The 23464-nt window shown below is 43.5% G+C and overlaps 1 protein-coding gene across 4 annotated transcripts in view; it reads right to left on the bottom strand.

Annotated features, from left to right (window-relative positions):
• The window catches only part of KIF17 (kinesin family member 17), a 63006-nt gene extending 42654 nt beyond the window's left edge, over positions 1-20352 (bottom strand). For all 4 annotated transcript variants that reach the window (XM_074218232.1, XM_074218229.1, XM_074218230.1 and 1 more), the window contains exons 1-3: positions 20038-20352; positions 13753-13899; positions 12161-12262 (exon numbers count right to left, since the gene is read on the bottom strand). In XM_074218232.1, the coding sequence (XP_074074333.1) occupies positions 12161-12262; positions 13753-13899; positions 20038-20268 (480 nt within the window). In that variant the 5' untranslated portion in view covers positions 20269-20352. The remainder of the gene's footprint in view (positions 1-12160; positions 12263-13752; positions 13900-20037) is intronic.
• Between the last annotated feature and the right edge of the window lie 3112 nt (positions 20353-23464).

The raw sequence follows: 23464 nt of genomic DNA, 5'->3' as shown, positions 1-23464 counted from the left end.
ACAGTACTTATTCCTTAAAGTGACTTGACAGAAGGGAGATCACTGCAAAGTGACAGTAATACTAAAAGAGTAAAGAGCACTGTCTGAGGAAGTGAAGTTAACCAGCTTTTTCACATAGGGTACAAAATTATAGAAAGGTCCTTAGAACAGAGAATGTAAGAGCTGGAGGGATCTTTGAACACAGAATGTCATGACAGAAGGACCCTTAGAACAGAGAATGTCAGAAATGGGAGGGCCCTTAGAACCCAGGATGTCAGATGGGAAAGCCCTTGGAACATAAAATATAAGAGCTGTCCCTTAGAACATAGAGTGTCATATTATTATCTTGTTTATGTTTACATTGCTCTGTATTAGTTCATATAAACCTTTTTATATTTCTTATATTTTTATATTATATTATATTAATTACATTATATTAATTATATTATATATTTCTTATTTATATTTAAAAAGAAAAAGGATCCCTGTTATTTTAGAGAAGGTAGGAAAGGGATAAAGCTTGCATAATAAGGTTTCTCATCCAAATTACAAAAGGAAAAAAAAAACTGTTGAACTTTTAACAAGCTAGGGGGTTATAATGACATAATAATAGACTTCAAAGAAATTTTGTTCTTCAGTCATTTCAATCGTATCTGACTCTTCACGATCCTATTTGGGGTTTTCTTGGCAAAGATACTGGAATGGTTTACCATTTCCTTCTCTAGTTCATTTTATGCATTCTCCAGCTCATCTCTAGCTTAGGAAACAGAGATAAAGGGGGTTAAATGACTTGCCCAGGGTCATACAGCTATTAAGTACCTGAGACCATTTGAATTCAGAGCTTCTATGTCCTACACCACCAAGCTACTCAAAACTATCATGCACCGACACAACATGTTATAATTGCTACACAAGTTTTTTCTACCAATGAAGGAACTCTTCCCAGATAGAAATCACACTGATGGTTTCAGAAAACAAGAAGTAATGGAACATTTAATTATAAACAACGAGTTAGTCCAATATTGGGTCTTCTCTACAGGTCACATCAGGTGTCAGTCAAGAAAAGAGCCTCCCATAGAAGGGAGCCCATAAAGGTCTAATGAGAAGACACTAGAATGGAGCAGATGGATGGGTGGTGATATGTACTATTAGAGGACATCATGGATCTATCAAAACATCATTGTATCTATGTCTCTCAGCCTCTAGGAAGTTATTCCTTAGAATTTAGTTTTATATTTAATTCAATAAGCAACAGTTTTCCTTTTCCCCTTTTTACATGCTCTATTTTTTCAAATATTATCATTACTTCCCTCTAACTCCTCCTTCCAATTGAACATTCCCTTGTAGCAAAATTAGCAAAATGAATCAATACAATGACCATGTCTGAAAAGGTATGACTCATTCCACATCTGTGGTCCACCTCCTCTTTGATGAGAAGCAAAAGACATGCTTCACCACCATTCCAATGAAAGGATCTAAATTCTTTTGGTACTCCTTTAATTTATTGTGATTATCAGGTAATTTGTTCTCCTGGTTCTTTTTACTTTGCCCCCCCCTCCAAGTTTCTGAAAATATTTCTGAAATATTTCTGAAAACTTCTTATTTATCATTTATTATTGCCAATAATAGTCCATTATATTTGCATACATTATTTCTTTAGCCTCTCCCCAAATGGATACCTACTTTTCTTTCAATTTTTTGTACCCACAAAAGTGCGAAATATGTATATTTGGTTTTTATAAGGCAATGGGGTTAAGTGACTTGCCCAAGGTCACACAGCTAGGTAATTAAGTGTCTAACTCTGTATTTGAACTCAGGTTATCCTGACTCCAGGATTGGTGCTCTATCCACTGTTCTACCCAGCTGTCCATATATATATATATATATATATATATATATATATATATAATTTATGTGACCTTTCTATCTATTTTTTAACCTCCTTTGACCTGTCTAGTAGGGATGGTATGTAGGGTTTAGTGACCTTTTAATATACAAATTATTTTCTAGAATGGCTGGACTGACTTACAGCTTCACCAATAGCCTGTTTTTCCTAACCCCCTCAATATTTACCATTTACATCTTCCATCATCTTCACCAATCTAATGGGTATAAAGCAAACCTGCAAAGTTACTTTGACTCCCATTACTCTATTAGTGACATGGAACATTCTTTTATATGGTTGTTGATAGGTCATATTTCTTCTTTTGAAAACTGTCTACTATAAGCATTTTTAGGCAACTACTTTATTCCAGGATTCAGGTAGGTTCCAGGGACACAATAACAAAAATTAAAATCTGTCTCTGCATCTATGGAGCTTGAACCTACTGGAGAATATAATATTAATATTAACAATAGTTAGCATTTATATAACTCCCACGGTGTAGCAGGCACTTGGTTAAACATTTTACAATTATGAGCTCATTGGATCCCCACAACAACCCTAGGAGGGAGATTCTGTTATCTCCATATTACAGGTGAGGAAACAGAGGCAAATAGAGATATGTGACCTGCCCAGGTCCAGTACTCTATCCATTGTGCTTCCTAGCTACCTCTATGATATCAAAATGATGAGTAAATACAAGGTAATTTGAAAAAGAGGAGGAAAAGAACACTGTCAACTGGGGATCAACAAAGACTCCGTTTAGGAATTGAGTCTTACAGAAAGTTCAGAGATACAGTGTTGGAGGAAGTGTATTCCAGACAAGGGAGTCATCTATGCAAATAAACCAGTTTAGAATACAGAATACTTAAAAGGAAATCATGAGAAATAAGTGTGGAAAAGTAGCCTGGGGTCAGATGTGACAAGCCAAGAAGTTTGCATTTTACCTTAGAGAAAGGATTCTTGATCTTTCTGTTTTCATAAATCTCTGAAGCAATATGATAAAACCCATGTACCCATTCATAGAATAATATTTTAAAATACATAAAATTTTATACTATATCAGATTACAAAGGAAATCAATTATGTTGGAAAAAGGATAGAGCAAAGCATTAAAAAGAAGGTTTATGGAGGTCAGGTCTGATCAAGTTTGCTTAGAAGCTATACAGTGAACCTTTCTGGAGGGCAATTTGAATTTCGTGCAAAGGTTAATAAAACTGTGCATAATCTTTGATCCAACAATGCTACTACTACTACTAAGTCTAAATCTCAAAGAGATCCTAAAAAGGGGAAAAAACCCACATGTATAAAAATATTCATAGCAGATCTTTTCGTAGTGGCAAATAATTGGAAATTGAGAGATGGCTGAACAAACTGTGGTACATGAATGCGATGGAACAGTTATTCTTCTATAAGAAATCATGAGAGAAGGAATTTCAGAAAAGCTTCGAAATAATTGCATGAATTGATACTGAGTGAAGTGAGCAGAACCAGAAGAACATTATACACACTAATAGTAACATTGGGTGATAATCAACTATGATGGACTTGTTCATTTCAGCAGTACAATAATGAAGAACAATTCTAAAAATCTTGTGATGGAAAATACCATCTATATCCAAAGAAGGATCTGTGGAGTTTAAAGGCAGACCACAACTTACTATCTTCAGTTTTTTAAAAGTTGTCTTATATATTATGCTTTCTCTACTCTGTTTTTTCCTGTTTTGATTTCTTTTTACACAACATTAATTAATATGGATCTATGTTTAGCATGATTGTACATGTATAGCCTATATCAGATTGCTTTCTTTGGGGGGGGGAGAGAGGGAAGGTGAAATTCAAAACCTTGCAAAAAAAGTGATTGTTGAATATTGTTGCATGTAGTTGGAAAAATAAATAAAATATCCAAAATAAAGAAGCAACATGGTGAAATCTGTGCATTAGGAATATCTCTTAAGGACTCATATGTAAGATGGATAGGAACAGGAGAACCTAGAAGAAAGGAGATCAATTAGGAAGTTATTCACATGATCCAGGTTAAGTTAGTGGGCCTATGAATGAGACTCAACAAGACTCAGCAAATGATTGGTTATAGAGGGGTGAGGAGAAGGGAGGATTCCATGATGATTCTGAAGTCTTAAACCTGGGAAAATGAAAATTGCCTTCAAAAAGAATTAGGGATGGGGCAGCTAGGTGGCACAGTAGATAGAGCACTGGGCCTGGAGTCAGGAAGACCTGAGTTCAAATCCAACCTCAGACACTTAATAATGACCTAGCTGTGTGGCCTTGGACAAGCCACTTAACCCCATTGCCTTGCAAAAACTAAAAAAAAAAAAAAAAAGAATGAGGGAATGAGGGATGATAAGCATGGAAAATTAGGAATTCTGTCCTGGATATGTTGAACTTGAGATGGGTCTCTTCAGTGGAGACCTGGAATAGGTGATTAAACATGTCTAGTGGGACAAGGAAAATGAAGAGGATATCAGGTGGGACAGTGAAGAGGAGAGAAGAGAGTACAAGAGAGCTTGGCAAAGATCCATGTTTAGAGAGCGTGGTGAGAACAATGACCCGGCAAAGAAGACTGAGAAAGAGTGATCCAACATGAAGGAGAAGAAGCAAAGAAAGGGACAAGGTCATGGAAGCTGAGGGAGAAGGATGTGTGCAAGAGAAGGGGGTGGTTAACAGAGTCAAAGGCTGCACAAGGATCAAGAAGGATGAAGACTGAGAAATGATCGTTGGATTTTTTTTTTAGGTTTTTGCAAGGCAAATGGGGTTAAGCGGCTTGCCCAAGGCCACCCAGCTAGGCAATGATTAAGTGTCTGGGACTGGATTTGAACCCAGGTCCTCCTGACTCCAAGGCCGGTGCTTTATCCACTATGCCACCCAGCTGCTCCTGATCATTGGATTTAATAACAGAGTGTTCACTGGACCCAAATGCTATGTATTTACAGTCCAGCTTGGCCCCAAAAAGGAGAAAGAAAATGAACACCCCCTCCCCTGCTTTTTTCATTGGATGGTATAAGCTATACAATGGTCATATAAGCTGTCAAATACAATGAATCATAGAAGTCACAGATTTTGGGGGGAAACTCAGACCATACAATAAGCAACAGATATAAGTCCTGAAAATTAAAATTTCACAAGCTAAGTTAATGTCAGACTTTAGGAGGTTCAGAATGCCAGAATGAAGTATTCAGTCTTGAGTCTACAGTTAACAGGCAATTACTGTCTATAGCATAATAAGAGACCCCAATGGCAGATTTTGTGGATCAATCATTGAATCAACCAACACTCATTAAGCATCTTCTATGAGCCAGGTGCTGTGTCAGGAGCCAGGGACATAAAGATATAGGAGGACACAACATAGATCAGTGTTTACAAATGATAGATAATAGATGCAAGGCAATTTGGGATTCTAGAAGGTGAAGGCATCAGAAAGGGCTTTATGTAGAAGGTAATGGTGAGTTGAACCTTGAAATAAATGAGGGAGTTAGGGAAAGAGGTAAGGAGAGGCATTCCAGGTCTGGGCACAACCAAAGCAAAGGTGTATAGAGGGGAGATGGAGCACTGTGGGTATGTGACAGCAAGATGGTCAGTTTGACTGGACTCTGGTTTGTAGAAGGAAACAATGCATAAGAAGGTTGGAAAAAGTCAGGTTGTGAAGGGCTTTAAATGTCAACAAGAGGAGTTTATATTTTAATAATTATATTCATAGCTAAGGGCAACTAAGTGGCCCAGTGGATAGAGTACCAGCTCTGGAGTCAGGAGGACTTCAGTTCAAATCCAGCTTCAGACATTTAATATTTACTTTATCTGTGTGATCTTGGACAAGTCACTTAACCCCATTGCCTTGCCAAAATAAAAAAAAAAGAATGAAAAATATAACAGCAAACATTCATAGTGATTACTATGTACTGGGAACTGTGCCAATATTTACATTTATAGACATATATAAATATATTAATTTATAAATAATATTTATAAATATCACCTCATCTGTTCCTCACCACGATTCTGGAAGGGAGAGGGCTGGGTCACACTGTTAGGAAGCATCTGTGGCTGGATTTGAACTCAAGTTTCTGAATCCAGGACCACAGTTGTATCCATAGTACTACCTACCTAGAAGAAAGAGGTGAATATGATAAATATTGCAAAGATTGACTCAAATTCCAGGTGAATCACAAAAGGAACACTGGATTTTGGATGAAGAAGATATAGGTTTGGAGTTCCAGACCTTACACCTACCAGCTTGAGCAAATCACTTCCCCTCTCTGCAGTTCAATTTCCCCATTTGTAAAATGAAGGGCCTGTCTGGCCCATGATCCCAAGATCAAGAATTCTAGCTCCAGAGTTTTATCTGTGGGACTGCATTATCAGGCTCACACTGGTACAGTGACAGCTGACTGAGAAGGAAACGATTTCACACTTTTTTTCTCCAGGGAGACCCAGAAACACTAGAAGTTTAGAACAGTGTAGCAAGGCCAGTAATGTTCTTTGAGTTCCAAGGAACTAGGACTTGAAGCCTCGTGGCTTAGAAGAGAGTAAGTACAGTTCTTTAGATGCCTGAAACAGCTAAACCCTGAGCTCTTCTCACAAACCCATCCTACCCTCTGTCTTCTACTTGGGAGGAAGAGGGATCAGAGGAAGATGGTGGGGAACAGTGATTTTTCAACAAATTCCTGAGCCTTCAGAAACTAGTTTATCCAACATGACTGGGCCTATGGCTACAAAGGTCTAAGAAGCAAAAAAAATAAGAGCTAAAAGAGAGCCTTAAAGCATAGAATGTAAGAGCTAGAAGCTAGCTTCTGACATAAAATTTCAGGTATGAAAAGTCCTTAGAACACAGAATGTCAGAACTGGGAGGACCCTTAGAACACAGAGCTAGGAGGGGGCTTAGAACACAGGATGGCAGAACCAGGAGAGTCCTTAGAACACAGGATGTCACAGCTGAAAGGGACTTTAGCAGTTGTATAGTCCTATGACCTTTTTTTAAAGGGAAGGAAAATGATTCTTGGAGAAGGGAAAGGACTTGTCCAAGTTCACCCAGCTAGTAAATAGCAATAATTGTAACAACTACTATACCATTTTCTTTCCATTGTCATTTTTAAGGTTTACAAAAGTTTCCTCCGTACAACACTATGAGGTGAACAGTGTCAGAATACTATCCCATTTTTCAGATAAGGAAACAGTGATTTATCAGATTAACGTGAAGATAACTACAGCTGAAAGGATCTTAGAGGATCCCACAGCCCACTTTGCAAATGAGGACCTGAGTCCCAAGAGAGTCAAGACCTTGTCCTGGGTTACCCAGCTAGTCTGAGATGGATTTGCACCCAGGCTTCCTAGTGAATTCTGTGCTCTTTCCTTTATGTCTTAACAGGCTACCTTGGAAAAAACCCGGCTCTGTTATCATAAAACCTAGGTTCATATTCAGCTTAGTCTATGTGAGTTCTCTGGGCCATGGTCTCCTCATCGATAAAATTGGGGACAGGGGCAGGGTTTGAACTAGATGGCCTTTCCAAATCCTTTCAAATCTGGAAATCTATATTCCCAAAAGCAACATTTTTAGACAAGGCCAGTGTGGAAATTTGTTTTGCTTCACTAGTTTGCTCTTCCAATGGCTTTCTTTTTGTTTCAAGATATTGGGGAGGGGCAAAGGAAGGAAAGAAAATAGATTTTTTAAAATAATAAAATTAAATTAAAGGAAAGGAACCATAAAAAGAAGCAACTAGAATACATTGGCCCCAGTTCTGTCTTCCTGTTGCCTCTTGCCAGTTCCATTTTCATTTTGGGGTTGGGGAGAGTATATTTTAAACCCCTACTGCATGCTAGTCACTTCATTAAGCATTTAACAAATTAACTCATTTGCTTTTCCAGATGCTTTATGGCTAGAATCCAGATTCTGGAATATGAATATAAGCCTGAGACCTGAGATAGGACCACAAATCTGATTCAATATCAACAGACTGTAAGGTGACCCTCATAGCACTGCAAAAGCCCAGCCTAGCTGAGTCAGAGGCATTGGTTATTAGAAATGGGCCACCCCCAGAGATGGTGGTCCTGGTTTGGGAAGCAGAGAGAAAGGACTGGCCTGTTAACTATCAGTCAGCCTTTCTCTGCGGCCAAGCCAGCTGCCACGTTCTGCCCAGCTGCGGTTCCCCGCACTGGCAGCTCACAGTTGTCATGGCAACCTGTTATAGAGATGCAGAACAAAGAGCAGGAGGTTTCTGGAAGGCAGCTTCCAAGCCTAGAAATGCTCCCCCCTGGGATCTCATGATGCCTCTCCCAGCTCCTCCCATTCCTGTCCCTAGAATACCAGTTTGAGGCAAGGGAGGGGGATGGCTAACTGACAGCGTGGGCTTGGGAGGTGGGACGCCGCATGGAAGGGGAAAGGCCATTACCCACAATGCGCTGTTGCAGGCTTTGGTTGAGAGGGGAGGATTAATGAGGGCCTTGGTTATTCTCTATCTGGAGAATGAGAAATTGTTCTAAATCTCAAGCTATCAGGTCTAGGCATGTCCTTGGAGAAAGGAATTCCTTCCCAGTAGAGGGCCATTCACTGGCAAAAGCCTGCGGGGATGTTGTTCACTGTGAAGGGAATAAATTCCACTAAAAATGTACGTTTGCTTAATACCAAGAGCTCCATTATGGCTTAGCCAAGGATAAAGTGTCAGAGCTGGGAGGGACCTCAGAACAAAGAATGACAGGGGCAGAAGGGACCTAAAGAGACCTAGACTGATCCCCTCCTTTTACGTAGAAGGAAGCAGATGCTCAGAACAAGGAAGAAAGGCACCCAGGCAGTGGCAAAACAGGTTCTAGGTCTGGCTCGTCCCACTCCTCTTTCATTGTACCAAGACCCCCTTTCACAAAAAATGGCCCTGTTCCAAGGGTCTATACTATAGCTGAAGGAGATAAGGGAGGAATGGTTTCTACTGGCTTCAGCCTGTGTACACCTGCAGTTATCCCTCTGGTAATACTTGGGTTAAAGTTGTGATGCAAGGTGTCATCTTTCTTCTCTTCCCCTTCTTCCTTTGCCCCAAGGGTCAGGGAAAGGAACCCAAAAGCACAAGAGGGTTCCCCTTCTGACCAAGAGAAAGGAAATATAACTGTTCTTTGTAGTCTGCCCCTCCCAGCAGCAGGCTAAAGGCTCACAGGCCCAGCTGGGAAGGAAAGAAGCCGATCCATGGACTGCAGCACAATTCATCTTTATCTCTGGTCTCAGGAGGCTCCGATGAAAAGGACGGGGCTTCTCAGGCAGCTGGTTAACAGCTGTCTCCCTCAGAAAATGAAAGGGCTGGTGAAAGGGCAAGAAAATGCTCCCCAGGCTGAAGGGCTGAGCCCTCCCCCAGCCTCCTCTAACCTCAAGCTAACTGCACTGACTCACAAACCCAGCAGGATAAATCAATATTGATGGGGAGAGAAATCTCACTTAGAGATGAATTTTCTAAACAGAACTAAGGAGCCTGTGACTGGAAAGTATATGACTGGGGGAGGGGGGTGTCACTGAAGTGTGAAGGCGCCTTATTAAATCCTCCTCCCAACTGCCAGGGCTAAATTATGACAGAAAGGGAGTAAGGGGTGGGGGAGGAAAGGGAAGGGAAAGAGAGAGTGAGGAAAAAAGGAGACAGAAAAGAGGAAAAGGAGGAGAAAGACACAGTCAGTCGTTTAGAGGACAGACAGAGACACAGAGAGAAACAGACAGGCAGAGTCAGAGATACACAGAAAGAGAGACAGAGACAAAAAAGACAGATACTCAGAGAGATAGAGACATTCAGACAGAGAGAAAGAAAAAAATAGTGACAGAGAGAGGGAAAAGAGAGGAAGAGAAAGAAAGAAAGAAAGAAAGAAAGAGAATGAAAGGAAGGAAGGAAGGAAGGAAGGAAGAAAGAAAGAAAGGAAGGAAGGAAGGAAGGAAGGAAGGAAGGAAGGAAGGAAGGAAGGAAGGAAGGAAGGAAGGAAGGAAGGAAGGAAGGAAGGAAGAAAGAAAGAGGGAGGGAGAAGGAGAGGAGGAATTCTAGCATAAGAAGATACTTTGGGCCAATTCACAGGCCAGTTAGGCACTTGCCCCATCAAATGTAGCTGGAGTGAAGAGGAAGGGATGAAGGAGAGGAGAGGGAGCTCAGCCACAACCGTAACCTGACAGGCTTGGGGTGTGTGTGTGTGTGTGTGTGTGTGTGTGTGTGTGTGTGTGTGTGGTGGGGGAGGTATCTAGCACTGTTAGGTAATGCCATCTCACTGGTGTAGTAACCTAAAACTGTGCCACCTTGACCCCATCCCCCATCCTCCAATCCAATCCAACAACTCTGAGCATTCAGAGATAAAATAAATAATCCCTGCCCTCAAGGAGCTTCCATTCTACTGAGCTTCAGGGAGACTCTAATTTATTGTAAATAGATAAATTTTACACCTAAGATTATTAGGAAAGATTTCCTGTAGGAGGTACCCCCCCACACACATCATATCCCTTAGTAAGGTAAAAATAATTAGCAACCAATTAAGTTTATGTAGCATGTTAAACTTCATAAAATACTTTTCTCACAACTCTGTAGGTGATAGAGGTATCATTATTCCTGTTTTACAGATTAGAAAACTGAGGCTCAGAATGGGGGAACCCATTTTCCCAAGGTCACATGGATAATACATATCCAGCTGGGAATTTATTTCTCTTGACTGTGTCGGGACCAGCCCACCCTCTGCTACTGGAGTTGGTTTCAGAGTATGAAGTGGCGGAAGGAGAATGGGGGAGGGATGGAACTATATTTATATGTGACTAAGTATGGGGGCAGGCTTTTCTTCTGTAATTTTTAGGTTAAAGTTGCATTCACAATAGAAACCATCATTTCTTTTTCCCAACTCTCTTTCCTCTTGACTATCGTCAGAACCCACTTGGCAGGTGATCTAAGGCAGAACCTAATGTCCAATTGCCTTTGGCAATGATACATTGAGAAGGGCCGTTCTTTCCATCCTCGACTATCAAATTATACTCCCCCAAACTCTAACGATCTTGACAATGATTGAGTCATTGCCCTCACTAGATCTGCCTGGGCTTCTCCTTGCATTTATAAGGTCTGAAGAAAGCCTTTAAAAATCACCCTGTTTTTGTATCTGTTCATCCTGTGGGTGTACCATGTGAACCATGGAAATTTGGGATGGAACAATGAAGGTGGAATGGCAGCTCTGGAGTCAGAGAGGGCCCAAGGAATGTTTCAAAGGTCACTGAAGGCAGACTATTTGAGCAGGGAAGATCTCAGGTCTCCCCTGAACTTCCACTATATAAAGAAAAGGGTCAGTGACCCACCTCCCTCTTCAGAGCCTAAAGAAATCATAATTGTCATGATGGCTCAATTTGCGTAACAAAATGCTTTTTAAATACATTATCTTAGCAAGTTCTCCACAATCACCCTCTGCAGTAGATATTATTATTAGCTACTCTGTTGTACAGCTGGAGGAAATTGAGGCTGCATCAGGTAAACTGACTGCCCTAGCTTTAGTAAGCTGAGGGCGTATCCCAGGGCAGATATCCCTGAGTCCAACCTAACAAACTGTCCACTCTCTCAACTGCCTCTGCATAGCACAGACTCATCAGGGATTGTACTAGTAGACAAGTCCATAAAATCATCACCAAGCCTCATCCCCTGGGAAATGGAAAAAGCTTTGTTTCTAAATTTACAGCCATGGGATTCTGCCCAGAAGCACAAAGTGGAGCCCATGCCTGGATATAACAGATTTGTCTGTAAATAAAATACCTTGAAAACTTATTGTCTCTTTTAAAAGCCTCTGAGAGAAAACAGAAATTCTTTGGCTCAACATGAGACCCTTTACAATTCTGGCCTTCCTTTCTGGCCTCAATCCTCTTGCCTCAACAAAGTCTTACGATTTGGCCTATTTATTCTCAAAGACTCATTTTTCTACAAGATGTTTCCTCCAATCTCAACACCTAGAACCTACATCCCTTCTGTATTCCCACCTATTGAAATCCTTTCTATTCGTCCAGGACCCCATTCTTTCCAAAAGCCTCCTCTGTCTCTCTACCCTGCCTCCCCCAGCCTTAGCTAAAAGTGGTCTCTCCCTCTCGAAATGTACCTAAAGACAGAAATTGGTCTAACTTGTCTTAAGAGTATTGCTTTGTCTCCAACCATCACCTCCCACTGCATTAGACTTACCTGAGTCCTGCTGGCATCTCTCTCTCCCTCCCAGCCCACCCCAACCACCCCAGGAAGGTCATAATTTCCATTTCTTTCTGATGGCTGCCCAGGCCATAGTTCCTGAAAGATGATACCTGGGCTCATCTGGCCTCACCTCCATCTTTTGCTTGGTGTCAGTTCCTAGCAGGTCTCGAATATCCTCATTATAGATCTCTAGATAGGAAGCCCGGACCAAAAATTTGGTATTCTCAGCACACTGAATGGAGAAAATGGAGAGAAGCTTTTATTCTCTAGCAAAGAAACTTGCAAAGCACATCCAAGAAACCCAGGCCAGTTCCTCAGAAAGGATGCTTGGCTCCAAATTGTGTTTCATTTGACCAGGGTCCAGAGAGGCAAGTAATGAGCACTTATTAGCTTGGGTTTCTCTTTTCTTATAAACATAAGGAGAACCAGAAAGCCATGTAACTATTACATCAATGTAAAGAATATGTTGTTATTATTTCAGTTATATCTGATTTTTCATGACCTCATTTCCTGGGGTCATTTCCTGGCAGATACTGGAGTGATTTGTCATTCCCTTCTCCAATTCATTTTATAGCTGAGGAAACTGAGGTGAAGAGGGTTAAGTGATTTGAGGTTGGATTTGGTCTCAGGTCTTCCTTGTCTACAGGCCCAGTGATCTATATACTGTGCCCCCAGCTCATGGATCATGCTTCATAGTGAGCAGATAGAACACTTGACCTGGAGCCAGGAAGACCTGAGTTCAAATTCAGTCTCTGATACTTTCTTTGTGACCATGAACAATTCATTTAATCGTCCACAGGCTCAGTTTTCTCATTAGCAAAATGGGTATAACAATATTTGTCATCTCATCCAGGACTAGTATTAAATTCAGAAGAGATAATTCTTTAAAGCATTTTGTAAAGCACAAAGCATTGTATAAAGAGGTGAGCTATTTGTTACCTTTTCCTTCTAAGAGTTAAACAATTCTCTTCTATTATATTGAATTTGGATAAATGTTTCTTTGCAACTTCCTATAAGCACCTAAAGTTAAGGACTAAGGTAGATGTCTGACCAGGAGCCCAATAACCTCTTTTCATGTGGCAAAGGGTGTTCATCTTATTGGGGAATGACAGAAAAAAATATGATATGTAATAGAGGGCTTGGGATGGAATGCTACTGTAAGAAATTATGAGTTTCAGAGAAACCTTGAAAGATTTATAGATCAACTGATGCAGAATGAAGTACAGAACTAGGAGGGTAATTTATATAACAAAAAACAAAAAAGTTCTATACAAACCAACAATTTGAGATGTAAGAACTCTGATATGACTCCAGTGGACCTTTGAGGCAGCCTACTGCCCACAGAGAGGGGACAGACTAAAATATGCAGAATGAGACACATTTTTGGACAGGGTATATGGGAATTTGTTTTGCCTGAATATTTATTACAAGGGTTGTTACATATTTGTTATTTGTTGTATATTTGTTACAATGGACTTGTTTTTCTTTTTTTTCAGTGGGGAGGTTGATAAGGTAAAAAGAGATTTGTGTCAATTGATTTTAAAAAATAATTTTAAAATTTGAAGAAATATATTCTCCTCTCATTGGCCTTCACCCCCAGGGTTCACCAAACAGGTGAGCCTATGGAAAGTGGAGGCTTAAGGTGATTTCTGACCCATGGGTCCCTTTCTCCTCAACCAGCATCCCCTCCCAACCCAATCCCACCCCTTCTGACCCTCATACCTGAACACTCTCAAAAATATGTTCAAACGCTCTGGGGATGATGCCTCTTTGGGTGGGAGGGTCTGGCAGGCCTTGCATAGTAAAGGATTTCCCACTGCCTGTCTGGCCATAAGCAAAGATTGTGCCATTGTAACCCTCAGTGACACCCTGCACATAAAGCCAAAACAGACACAGATATTTAGAGAGAGTAGGGAATAGAGGAGGAGAGAAAACTGACCTTTGTTAATTGAAAAAAAAAAAGAAACTGAAAAAGCAAAGACAATATCAAGGATGGTTCATGGACCTAAGTTATTAGAACCCCCTTGGTCTGGTGGTGGAAGGGTGGTGGAAGAAAAGGTAGCGGTGGGGATAGTTCACCATCTCCTCACCTCCCTTTCTGGTAAAAAAGGGAGAAGGGATGGTGTGAGTGATTCCTAGAGATCTGGAGCAACCCTGGGACTTGAGAGAAGTCATAGCTCCGCTGTATCTCAATAAATTAATAAACATTTATTAAGACCTCCTTATGTGCTCAGTACTGGGATACAAAAAAAAAAAAGAGGTCCCTGCCCTGAGGAGTTTACAGTCTAACAAGAGAGGTAACAGGCTAAAATAGTACAAAGCAAACTATATGCAGAATAGATGGGAAATAGAAGGAAAAAGTTATTAGAATTAAGAGGGGATGGGAAGGCTTCCTGTAAAAGATGGAATTTTTGGTTGACACTTGAAGCCAGGAAAACCAGGAGGAAGAGTAGAAAATGGAAAGTATTATCAGATATAGGGGGCAGCCAGAAAAAATGTTCAGTCGTCGAGAGATGGGATCTTATTTGTAGAACATCCAGAAGGTCAGTGTTACTGGAGTGAAGACTAGCTGGAGGGGTGTAAGGTGTCAAAGACTGGAAGGGTAGGAGGGAACTAGGTTGAAATATTTGATCCCAGAGGCAAATGGGGAGCCACTGAAGTTTATTGAGTAGTGGTGCTACATATCTGAGTTTACCTAGGCTCCCCTAGTCAGGAGAATTGTTCCAGGGGACACCTCCAAACAAAGAATGTGGACTTTCAAGATTGTATCCTTCCATTCACTCGTTTTTTACAAAGGAGTACAAATGGGGCTCAGAGCATCCTTGGTGACTTTAATTCATCCAATTAATAAGCATTAATTAAGTGCTTTATTACGCACTGTGCCAGATGATGAGGATTCCAAGACAGAAATGAGATGGTCCCTGACCTCTGGGATCTTACCCTTTACTAAGGAGAACTACACAGATACAGAAAAATAAACATACATCTATTAAGCGGCAGAGCCTTACAATCTCTGAATCTTCCTGGCCTCTTCACTCTTTGCTCTCTCTCTGTCCCACCACCATGTCCAGTTAAATGACAAGTCTTGCTGTTCCTATCTCTTCAACCTCTCTCTCTCTCTCTCTCTCTCTCTCTCTCTCTCTCTCTCTCTCTCTCTTTAGTTTTTGCAAGGCAATGGGGGTTAAGTGGCTTGCCCAAGGCCACACAGCTAGGTCATTATTAAGTGTCTGAGGCCGGATTTGAACCCAGGTCCTCCTGACTCCAGGCCCGGTGCTCTATCCACTGTGCCACCTAGCTGCCCCCTCTTCAGCCTCTCTTACATTCCTTCTTTTGACTCCCAACACCACTACTCTAGTTCAAAGTCTTAGAAGCTCTAATCAGAACTACTGGGATCCCCTGCATCCCAACTCTTCTTCCCACAAACTATTCTTCCCCGCTGCTGTCAAGAGACACTTCTAAAGCCAAAGCCTGATCCTGTCGTTCCCCTGCTCGAGAAGGTCCAGTGGCTCCTTGTTGCCTCTATAATCAAACACAAGCTTCTCAGCTTGGCATGTAAAGCCCCTGACAACCTGACTTCAGCCTATTTTTTTCAGGTTGAGTTCATATTTCTCCCCTTCAGACTCTCAGACCTGGATTGCTTTGCTTCCCTCAGCTCTCTACCTCTGAGAGTCTTAAGTTTCCTTCTAAATTTAGTTCATACCAAGCCCTTCACAAAGCCTTGCCAGATTCTCCCTTATGACAGTATTCCCCTTCCTCAAATTACCTTGAACTCTCAAGCATTTAAATAGGGCCTGATCAGAGTAGATGCTTATTAAAAGGTTATCAAATGATTGATTTTATTTACTCAAATATGTTTACAGATTTTTTCCCCTAATAGTGGGGAGAGACTGTCTCCTTTTTGTCTTTTTGTCCCCAAATATTCATGCCTAGATCTTAGTATCTTTAGGGCAGTGATGGGTAACTACATGACCAGCTGGACCAGATGATGCAACTGTATCCGGGTCACAGGGGACCCTGGGGTCCCTTCACTGTTGATTAGCTCATAGTTCATATGCTGCTCATTTAATGAATGAAATTCATCAAGGGCAGAAGCTCAGTGTCTCACCTCACTATGGCATCCTTGGTGCTGAGCACTCTGTCCCACATGGAGTATTGTAAAAATACCTCTTCTAAATCAACTAAAAACCTACTTGAAACAATTAACTTTAGCAAAATAGGATATAAAATAAACCCACATAAATCATCAGCATTTCTATATATGAATAAAAATACCGCCTCTAGCAACATTGTGTGATGATTGACTATGATAGTTAGCTCTTCTTAACAATATAGTGATCAAAGACAATTCCAAAAGGCTTGTGATAGAAAATGCCATCCACATCCAGAGAAAGAATTATGGACTCTAAAAGCAGCATACTATTTTCACCTTTTTAAAATTTTTTTTTCCTTCTCATGGTTTTCCCCTTTTTGTTCTGCCTCTTTCACAGCATGACTTATATGGAAATGTGTATAACACAATTGTACATGTCTAACCTGTATCAGATTACTAATTATCCTATAGTGGGGGGCAGGCAGGGTAGGGAGGGAGAAAACTTTACATAAATGAATACTGAAAATTATCTTTACATATAATTGGAAAACTTAAAAATTTTGAAATGTTTTAAAAATTGTAAGGACAAATACAATAAAAATAAAACTATCTTACATGAAACTAAATGGTCGAAGGAACTGTGGATGTATAATCTGGAAAAAGTTCAAGGGAGCCATGCTAAATGTCTTCGAGTATTTGAAGGAACATCACATGGAAGAGGGATTTCATTTATTCTATGTGACCCCAAGAAAGGTGACCTTGCTCTTCTCTCTCAAAGAGCTTTAAATTCTATTGGAGGCTCACAATACAGATTAAACCAATGCCAGTGGTCAAGTATCAAATTTAGATTTGTTATCTAGAAAATTTTCTAGAAATTTAAATTTTTTTAATTTTCTAGAAAATTTAGCCAGAAGTGCAATAAAGCCCTTCTGGAGCTCATTGCAGGGCCGAGGCCAAATGACCTCTTGCTATGCTACGATACGGCCCCATGTATATACAGTAGGGATGCCTTTGAGAGGGTTGGTTGTGCTAGATAATCACTGAAGTCTCTTCCAACTCTTCTGTGCCTCTGCAAAAATGGTGATTTTTAGGGAGGAATATTTAACATATGGGGGCACTGGGACAAGACCTCTTGAATATCTCTACATGTGTAGTACAGAAGAGAAATACAAATGATTAAAGGGCTCAAGTGGGAAGCAAAAGTAATCCAGGGAAGGCAGTCTAGGATGGACTTGTGAGAGCATTGCCTAAGGAAGAACAACACAGAACCTCCCGGAGCATGTTATTCCACATGAAATAGACTTAATTGTTTGGAAGTTTTCCCCCTGATAGCAGGTAGCTAAATTTGTCTCTTAGCATTTCTACTCAATTCTCTGTCTCTCCAAGGGGAAGAATCTTGGTGCCAGCCCAGGTCAGAAACTTCCCTCATTTTCTACTGTCAAATCTAGATGAGGATGTTATATCAGGGACTGTGGAAATTGAAGACCCAAGGATAGAAAAAAAAGGGATGACCAGCTACCCTAGGACATCTGAGGGAAAGCAGCAACCCTAAGTGATTGACAGCATGGGCATGAGACTCAGAGACTCAGGACATGAGGGAAAAGGAAACTTAAGCTTGAAGCATTGACAGGATTGAGAAAAGACTGGGCTGTAAACTTAAGTAGTGGAATAGGAGAAACACATCTCTGACTCCCAGGAGCTAAGAGCAGGTCCATCTCTTCCCATCATGTAAAACTGCCTAAGGACTGACCACGCTGATCCCTGGGAACCGGAAAACGGGGCTAAAAGGAAAAACCCCAAAAGCCAGAATCAAAATGTTTATCTTGTTTTCAATGGGTTTTTATCCTTGAATAAATGGAAGAAGCATCAGAGCCAGAGATGGAATCTTGCTCTGGCTTGGCCAGCTACTAGTCCAGTCTTTGACCAGCTGCTACCCCAATTTTGAGTGCTAGCTGTCTTCTGTGACTAAGTCAACTTGATCTTGGAATTTCTATTCTCCTATAAAGCCATCAAGTCAACTCGGAGATCAGTAGACAATCCAAGGAAGGGGAGGCTTACCCAACATTTCCACATCCCTGAAAGCCCCTAACAGTCTCAGACCCTAATGCGTTTTATTTTTTTTTCCAATTCTGATCCTATTGCATTTTAGAATGACCTTTGTCCATGACCATCATGAAACCCTAGAAGGTTATATCTGGAATATGGAACTGGCAAAAAAGCAGTAGTTCAATCAAAGCGCCTAAGTTCAAATTCCAGTGCAGATGCTGATTGGATGAGTGACCATGGGCAAGTGATGGCACCTCTGTGGTCCTCAGTATCCTTATCTGTAAAAATGAGAAAGGTGAAGTAGATGGCCTCTGAGATCCTTTCCAATTTAAAAACCTAAGCAGCTGTCCAACATCTGCATCATGCACACATACACATTAGATGTTTTGAAGGTTAAATGATCACACCTCAAAGATATTGAAAAGGGATTTCTCTTTAGGTTGGACTAGATGCCTTCTTAGGATGAAACCCAGAGAGGGAAAACTATTCAGCCAAGGTCACACAGTTAAACAATGGCAGAGCCGAGGCCTGTTGTTTTCTGACAGTGCCATTGCTTCACTGGCAGTAGGACATGAGATGCTTTGAGCATCCTCATCAGTGGACTTTTGGGAAGGGCTCCATTCCACTGGGACTTAAGTAGCATACCAGAGCTCACTAAATTGCCAAGGAATGTGGACCTCCACGCCCCAAAGTCTCAATATACTGGAAGCAATCTGTCATATATGTGAGGCACAGTATCCAACATACAGTAAATGGGACCCCTTGACCTCTGAGGAGGTCATCCTTTGGATGGGCCCAAGTTATCTTCCTAGAAAATCAGACCTGCTGTTTCAGGAATTTTATCATCTCTTGTTGTCTTTGGATCAGAACTGGGACCACACTGGGTTTTGGGTAGAAATCTTCCCTTTTCCTTTTACGGCCTCATTTCTTATTTCACCTAGATCTGTGATTTCATAGAGAATTCCTGGTAGAAAATCCCTCAATACCAGTCAGCAACTGATAGCGATTTATTCAAGGTTTTTGAATGTCTCAAACAATGAGAAGATTCTTGCCTTGACCAGGGTCATACTGTCTGCACTGTCACAAGGGAGGCTACTTCAGAAAATCTCTTCAAAGGGCCCTACATTAGTTAGGTCTGAGTGCTCAGTGGACATGAGAAACATAGGAACAACAAAGACTGGGAACATAAGAAGAGTTTTAACAGCTGAAGCCTGGTGGTTCCCCAGGTGGAAGGAAGAAACCTGGCCTTTGAAGAAGGACCTAATGATTCCTACAAAGAAAAGGAGATGTGGTGGAGGAAACTGAGAACTGGAATTCTGGGAAATGTGAGGTCTGAATAGGCCTGCCCACCTAGGGCAAAGTGCTGGAGTTTGATGGATGTATCTAGTTCAGATGTGATGAACGGATGGTTCACTCCACAAGTAATTACCGGGCATTGTACTAAGTAGTGGGGATACAAAGAAAGCCAAAACCAGCGTCCCTGCCTTGGGTATAAGAGGGAGGGATGGGAGGCGGCAACGCCGAAATCACTATGTCTATGCAAGATAGGCATTCGGGGAAAAGGGACAGGAAGGCTCCAGCTTGGGCCGGGGGGAAGCCAAGAGGGGCCTGTCTTAGGAGGTGAGATTTGAGCCAGGGAAGGCAGGAGGCTGGCAGCTGGGGCTGCCCGTGCCAGGCTCCTGGGCAGGAGGGGCCAGACCAGATTCCAAGGACCATCGCAGTCGGAAGGAGTCTTGGGCTCCTGGGTCGGGGACGAGCCGCGCCCTGGACTGCCGAGTCCTCCAAGGCGGCTGCTGCGCCCAGGGCGCACTGACCCGAGCGGGGGCCGGCGGGGGCAGAAGGGGCCGGGCCAGCCCCGGCCGGGCGCTCACCTCCACCAGCGGGTAGGCGATCTCGTTGTAGATCTGCTCGGTGTAGTGCTCCAGGGAGTAGGCGCCGTCGAAGGTGAACTGCTTGGGCGGCTCGTCGCGGGCGCCCGGGTTCTGCAGGAAGCACTGGCCGCGGGCGCTGTCCACCGCCACCACGCTCTGGCAGCTCAGCTCCTTCTCGCGCTGGTTCATGGGCCGGCAGCGGACCACCACCTTCACCGACTCCGAGGCCATGCTGCCGCCCAGGCGGGGGCCCCGGGGGCCTGGGCCGGGCTGCGGGCCGGGGCCCGGGCCCGGGGGCCCGCGGGGCGGGGCGGGGCGGGGCAGGGGCGGGGCCGCGGGGAGGGGGCGGCCCCGGGGGGCGGCCTGGGGAAAGAGGGGCGCAGCCTTGCTCCGCAGGGCTGGGGGGGGCTCGCCCCTCGGGGTCCGGCCCTGAGGCCACCCCGCTCCTGCCGGGGCCAGGGCCCGGGGGCGCGGTGACTGCCCGGGGCTGGAGGGGAGGGGAAGCCGCTCCCGGGGGGCCGGGGGACCGACGTGCGGGGGGGCCTCGACGGGGCTCCCGGGCGGGCGCAGCCGCGCGTGGGAGGTGGGGGAGGGGAGCGGCGGGGAGGAGGGGGCTCCGCGCTGCAGGTGCCGCGGGGACCCGAGCCCGGGAGCCGCCCCTGCCTCCGCCTCGGCGGCGTTCGCGGCTGCCTAGCGACGGGCCCTGCGTCACAGGGGGCGGCCCCGGGGGGGGAGTTCCAGGCCCTCTCCGGCCGCTGCCACCTCCCCCGCCCCGCCCCTCGCCCGGAGGCCCGGGGGGCTCGGGGGGCTGAGACACCCCCAGAGCCGACGGACACCACCGGGCTGGACGGACCCCCAAGCAGGCAACGCAACACGTGGGTGCTTTAAGGCGGTGATGGAGATGGAGGGGCTGGAGACTGGGGCCAAACATGGGGACGGTTGACCTCGGGCAAGTCACTCGACCCCATTGCCCTGCCAAAAAAAACTAAAAAAAAAAAGCCAAAACAAAGATGGGGTGGTTAGACCCTGGAAGGCAGATATGATTTAGGGATGAGTCAGGGATGTGGGGAGAGAAACTGCGGGATGCCCTGGAGTGAGAGAGAACCCCAAGAACAGAGACGCCCCTCCGCTCCACCCCCCCAATCCTACCCTTTACAGAAACAGTCAGAGGCTTCCAGGTCGGCCTTCCTTTTAAAAGCCTGGGAAGCCCGGACTATTATTACTAGAACGAAAGTCGTCTCAGAGAAGGGAATCGACCCACTTAACGGAGCCCGAGCCTGGCCGGCAAGAAGGGGGTGTTAAAAGAGGAAACGGGTTTTTCTTCCCAGGAAGATTGTCCGTAATGGACAATCATGCTCAGACGAGTACATGGGGGTGTGCAAAGGGAGCAGGTGGCCTGTGACTGCACATAGTAAGGGTTTGAGAACACTTGCTCAGTGTTAGAGGTTGATAACGTTTGTTAACGGTGCTTGGGAAAGTCCGAGGTAGGCCAAACATTCCTCTAGAAACTTCACACTATTTGCTCCTTTGCCTTTGGGGTGGGGGTGGGGACACTAGCCGACTCTTGTTATTGGTTGGGAGCCATCGGGGCTCATGTCATAATGGGGGGAAACTTTGACACTGGGACCCTGGACTAGGCTTGTTTCCAGTTAACAAATTGTTTCAGTCAACCCTATTTACCTATTCATTAAGTCAGAGAAATATTTTCTCTTTTTTTTAGGGTTGTTTTTTTTTTTTTGCAGGGCAAGGGAGTTAAGTGGCTTGCCCAAGGCCACACAGCTAGGTCATTATGAAGTGTTTGAGGTCAGATTTGAACTCAGGTACTCCTGACTCCAGGGTCGGTGCTTTATCCACTGCGCCACCTAGCCACCCCCAGAGAAATGTTTTCATTGAGAACTGTTCTCTTCTCCAGAGGCCCCCCCCCCCCAAATAAATTTAGTACTAACCCAGGAGCCTTTTCAGAAAACTGGAGAAGAATAAGCTTTAGAACTCTCCCAGGTCCTGCTACAAAGGACTAATTCCTGAGCTTTGGCCAGCAGTAACTTTCAGGTTCAAACTCAACTGTCATGAACATTGGAAGAGATGTCCTCTCAGCCTTTCAACTGACAGATGAGGAAAGAAATCTGTCCAAGGACACAAAGAGACAGTGATTTGTCTTCCCCCTTTGTGTTCCTAGATTTGAGAATTTCCTAAAACCCAATGAAGCCGGGGATCAATACTTTGTGCTGGTTTGGGGATGAGGAAAGGATACAGGTTTGACGCCTTTACACATATAGGCCAACTGAAACAAGCAGAGCCCTTTGAGAATTCGGCATATTGAAGATGAATGTTTTTCATAAGTCTGAAAGACCACATCATGCTTACTTAAAAGGATAGATGCTTGCATTGTTTAATCTAAACCAGGATTTGAGCCTAGGAAGCTTCAGAGACCATCTATTCTGAACTCACATCAGGTCTCTGACAGCAGTCACAAAGATGCTTCTTCAGTGATGGGGAGCTCATTACTTCAGCCAGCAGCCTATTCCATTCATGGACCTCTCTGATAGAAAGTTCTGAAATTTGCCTTTCTGTGACTTGCATCCTGGTTTGCTGTGACCTTGCTCCCAATTCATCCTTCTGAGATCAATTTCAGTACAAACCCCTTTCATACAACAGCACTTCTCATACTTGAAAGTAGCATTCTCTGATGGAGATTACCCAAGATCTCTTAGGGGTTCTACGTGACTCACTCGCACTCCACATTCCTTCACCTTCTCAAGGAGTCTTGCCCATCCCTCTGAACTTCCATCCCAACTGGTGCCTAAATGTCCAAGGATGAAATAGGAGCTTGCAGGTTCTCAGGGCTGACAGAGGATGGTCCAATGAGGAGAAGCAAATTCCATAAAACATAAATGATTTTGGGCTTCAAACTCCTGCTATAGGGCCCTATCTCAGCTTTCCTTTCCCATTTGGTCCTTGGTTCCAGCTGCCCAAAGGGGCAGCAGAGGCTTGTAGATTTAGAGCTGGAAAGCACCCTAGAGGTCAAGAGCAGCCCTTTCATTCTGCATATAAGGAAACTGAGGTCAGAATCGCAATGTTTAAGGCAGGATTTCAACTTGGTACTTGATAATTTTTAGGGCAAGAGTCCCATCTGCTGTATATCAAGTAGCTTAGAATGGGAGAATCAGAGAAAGAGGGGGCAGATGGAGAGGGAAAGGGAGAAAAAGGAGACAGTGAGAAAAGGGAATGGAGGGAGAGTGAAGAGATGGAGAAGGGGAGGAAGAGGCAGGAGTAGGGGGAGAGAGAACTAAGAATCTGGAGATGTGGGAATTCAGCAAATACATTCAAATTTGGCTTCTGACATTTGCTAGCTGAGTAAACCTGAACAAATCACTTCATGAGACCCCAGTTTCCCTATCTGTTATGTCCCATCCTCAAGGGTGGGGGG

The sequence above is a fragment of the Macrotis lagotis genome, chromosome 1 (genome assembly GCF_037893015.1).
Source record: "Macrotis lagotis isolate mMagLag1 chromosome 1, bilby.v1.9.chrom.fasta, whole genome shotgun sequence".
NCBI lineage: Eukaryota > Metazoa > Chordata > Mammalia > Peramelemorphia > Peramelidae > Macrotis > Macrotis lagotis.
The sequence above is the reverse complement of the archived record's forward strand: the minus strand, read 5'-3'. Positions and strand labels throughout refer to the sequence as shown.